The 3,883-nt window shown below is 40.2% G+C and overlaps 1 protein-coding gene across 1 annotated transcript; it reads right to left on the bottom strand.

Annotated features, from left to right (window-relative positions):
* Positions 1 to 56: 56 nt before the first annotated feature.
* On the bottom strand, positions 57 to 3,485 carry aarsd1 (alanyl-tRNA synthetase domain containing 1). The gene is made up of 12 exons (XM_019261978.2): positions 3,345 to 3,485; positions 2,561 to 2,689; positions 2,237 to 2,396; positions 2,083 to 2,140; positions 1,830 to 1,986; positions 1,595 to 1,711; positions 1,373 to 1,503; positions 1,219 to 1,285; positions 971 to 1,062; positions 752 to 806; positions 577 to 671; positions 57 to 487 (listed from the first exon to the last, which is right to left on the bottom strand). The coding sequence occupies exons 1-12, from the start codon at positions 3,381 to 3,383 to the stop codon at positions 349 to 351; spliced, it is 1,239 nt and encodes a 412-aa protein (XP_019117523.2). The 5' UTR covers positions 3,384 to 3,485; the 3' UTR covers positions 57 to 348.
* Between the last annotated feature and the right edge of the window lie 398 nt (positions 3,486 to 3,883).

Genomic DNA, 3,883 nt, shown 5'->3' with positions numbered 1-3,883 from the left:
TTCAACAGATATTGGTGTTTTTATTTGTGGGGAAAAAGCATGACTAAACCAGCATCAACAGTATAAGCAGCAGGACACTAAACACATTTTTATTATCTATGTCTGAATTGACACACAGAACATAAAGTTTAACAGATGTGGATTTAAATGAAGAAAAACGGTACATAATATTTAACATTCAAATATGTACAGCGCATGTCGTACAAAAGTCATAATTATTTACATTTTCGTTTAAATTAGAGATTCATTGTGTGCTTATACACATTTAGTTTTTAGCACAAATTCTAAGTAATCTAAATGTGTAGTTTCCATCATAAAATATTTATTTTTATTGAACTGTTGAAGCCTTTATTCTTCCTCTGATGTGCGATGTTTGCAGTGCTGCTGCAGCAAAGCCTCCACCTCCCCTCTTCGTGCCAGGCTGTTGGCTTTGCCTTGATAACGTCCATTTTTTCCAGCACCCTTCCCTTGGAGAATCTCTAACACCCTGGAAAGCACAGAGAAGAACTCAGTACCAGCATAAACTGAGGTTTTTGAAATAGTGGCTAAATAAATACGTGTGGTAGTTTCTCTTACCGCGGTCCCATTTCAGCCACTGGTCCACTGGGTCCGGCCAGCACAAACAAACCAGGTCCCTTTTCCTCACCAACAGTCAGGAAAACCAAAGTTTCCTGAGAGCAGACAACATGAGGCTTAACAAAAATATTTACCTGCAAACACCAAGAACCAAACAGTCGGGTTAGGATCTTACCTCAGTGTTTATTTCATTGGCGATGATGTTCATGAACTCATTGTCACCCTCTTTTCTGTAGGGAAAAAAAAGAGACACTTATCTCTCCAAAATACTCAGAGATACTCGACTGAGTCTCCCTAATGACGTCTGTGTCATTGCTGTGGAGTTTTCAAGGTATTTAAACACCAGGACGATGTACAGTATTATGCCATACCTACAAACAAGCACTTGTCTTACTTGTGCAAGCTGAAGAAGTTTCCTCGCTGGGGGTCATTCTTAAAGTTCTGGGCAATGAGGACAGCCATATCTCGTAGCAGGGTGAGGTTAGTCTGCCCAAGACATTTTATGATGGTTAGGAAGTCTATCTGCAATGTAGTGTCTGTCAAAACTCTCATTCTCTAAATGAGGCCCTCTTCTGGTGAACAGCAGGTGTGCAGCTCAAACACGAGGGGCAGTGAGTGAGAATAGAGAGGAAATGTTCTTACTTTCTGTAGCAGCTTGACCGACTTCTGCAACTTGTCAACTGCCTCAACATGTTCATCAGGTCCTGTTCTGTTGAATAATAAAAAGATTTTTTCTTTTCAAACTTTGTGATTTTTTTTAACTCACATATTTGAATAAATCTGACTTTGAACTTACTTCAGGAGAGACACCAGTGATCGCTCTGTGCTGTAGCTTTTCTCAGCATACTTCAATACCCTGTTTCCTGCCAGGAAGATCAGATTAGTTTTGTTTTTCTTTCCCTTTTCAGTTCCCAGCAGCTTTATTACCTAAAAATGAGATAATGAGAAACGAAGCACAGAATGAGTAATTTATTAAAATCACTTGTGGTACACATAACGTTACGAACATGACATGAACCTGTAAGTGACTGAGGTTAGACACGTGGGTTCCACAGCACATGTTGGCATCGATGCCCTCGATATCAATGATCCGAATGGGCCCTGCATGGTCCTCTGGTAGCCCTCGACTCCTCACCTAGTGCACACACACAATTCATGTAACATCTACACTCTACATGTAAAATCTCTTCTGGTCACTTTAATAGATACTGTAGAGAGAGAATTTTAGCACCAAATACAATACGAGTATAGACCTTTTCTACAGCAGGATCATCTATAGAGAGAAGCTGAACAGTGACAGGGACGTGGGCTCTGATCTTTTCGTTTACAGCTTCCTCCAGGGCCTGGAGCTGGCCAGGCTTCACAGAGGGAGTGTCCAGTTCAATGGTGCTTCTCTGACGCCCCAGTTCCCTGAAAAAAGAAAAAGATGATAAATTAAACCATAAACCCAACTAAATAAAGTTTTTTATGGTCACAGCAAAAGGTATCTTTGCAGTGGTGATTTACCAGGATGTGGTCTTGTATCCAAAAAACGTCTCTGCCAAAGCTGTGATCAAGTGCTGACCTACGAGTCAGGAAGAAAACAATAGTGTAATAACCACATGTGATTGACAGATCGATGTACAACAGTTTCTGGGATTGTTCGCTCAGTGTTTGTCACCTGAGTGTTGCTGCATGTGGTCAAACCTCCTCTCCCAGTCCACCTTCACGTGCACCTCCTGACCCTCGTCCAGAGGGGAGCTCACAAAGTGTAAGGCGTCAGGCCCCTGTCTTGTCACCCTTAAAACTGGGACATCTCCAATCAGCCCATGATCATCTGGCTGAAGGAGGACAATACAAAACATGCAAATTACTATAGTAGTAATATCATATAGCATGGCTTTATGCATTACTTCTGACACAATGAACACCATGAACATATTTGCAGTGACCGCTGATGGGACCTGCCTGATGTAGGGACTAAAAGTTTAAAAAACCAGCTTACCTGGCCTCCTCCCTCAGGAAACAAGACGGTGTCTTGGAGCTTGACGTTGAAGCCTTTAAGAGTTTCTTTCTTCCCATTGACTTCTTGTTTGAGCTCCGCTGGGCAGCAGGACACTACAGTGGTAACAAACTGAAAGGAAAACAATGACATGTAAACATACACTTCACCGGTCACTTTAATCAGGTCTGAGTTTGCATAAAGAGACAGAAGCGTGCATGTTAACCTCAATACAGTACATATGGTTATTGACAATTAGAAAATCCTAAATTTTTATATGCGTTTATGAATGTGAGTGGCTAGCTAGGAATGTTGCTGTTGCCTTGTCACATTATGTAATTTAGCATTTACCAAATATACACTGAGTAAGTAAAGAGTTATATTCGGTAACTGGTGTTTCGGTTTATTGAGCGACCGTGTTAACTGGCGACCGTTAGCCGAATGTATGTTGAATGTGGTTGTCGTAGTTACGACAGCCATTGAAACAGGAAGAGTTGTCAAGCAAAAAACCAAAGACGAAGACAGTTTTTTTTAACATTGTAACATTAATGAAAAAATAAATAAACAAAGAGGCATTCCCATGGCCAGCTCCCTATCTTACTGTTACTGTCGTAACTGCGACATACACATTCAGCTAACGGTCTGCAGTTAACACGGTCACGCAATAAACCGAAACACCGGCTAGTGCTCCCGTTAGCAACATGCTAAACAATTCAGCAGAGAATAGCTGTTAAACGTTAGTCAGGTGAGGTCAGCACTGATTAAACAAACCAGAAAAGGTTCATACCTCTTTCATATAGCAGTCTCTTTGACACTGAAAAGCCATTTTGGAGTGTTTTGTAGGTAAAACTCCACCTGAGACACGAGCTAACTGTGACACAAGTGACTGACTGTGACAGCGTTAGCTGAGTACGGCTAGCAACAGAGTCCAAACATAGTTCTGCTGACTTCAGATGATTTCGGCTTGCTTTAATGGAGACTCGTCTTTAAACCATAGACATATAAACATATGTATATGTATATGTATATATGTCTATGCTTTAAACCCTTTAAACGTGAAGAAAATCCCCATTAATACATGCAATTGTATAAAATACACATACAATTTGGAGTAGGTATATAACATGCGCTACAACCTGTTGCAAAAGTTCAAATACAATTCAGTGTATATAAAATGACTGTATAGATAAAACATGGGTACATCCAACTATCACCATTCAGAACAATAACAACTAGTGGTTAAAAATCACCAATAGAAGACTATGGACATATGAACAATTAAAACATATTTGAAAGAATAAAATAAAACAAATTAACAGTACAAAT

Source organism: Larimichthys crocea, chromosome XVI (genome assembly GCF_000972845.2).
Source record: "Larimichthys crocea isolate SSNF chromosome XVI, L_crocea_2.0, whole genome shotgun sequence".
NCBI classification, from domain to species: domain Eukaryota; kingdom Metazoa; phylum Chordata; class Actinopteri; family Sciaenidae; genus Larimichthys; species Larimichthys crocea.
The sequence above is the reverse complement of the archived record's forward strand: the minus strand, read 5'-3'. Positions and strand labels throughout refer to the sequence as shown.

What these genes read in the sequence shown, in the direction of transcription:
- aarsd1 (XM_019261978.2), bottom strand. Translation starts at nt 3,383, where the DNA reads ATGGCTTTTCAGTGTCAAAGAGACTGCTATATGAAAGAG. An exon ending in TCACTGGTGTCTCTCCTGAA is followed by an intron (nt 1,286 to 1,372) that starts GTAAGTTCAAAG and finishes ATTATTCAACAG; the next exon opens with AACAGGACCTGATGAACATG. An exon ending in CGGTCAAGCTGCTACAGAAA is followed by an intron (nt 1,063 to 1,218) that starts GTAAGAACATTT and finishes TGTCTTGGGCAG; the next exon opens with ACTAACCTCACCCTGCTACG.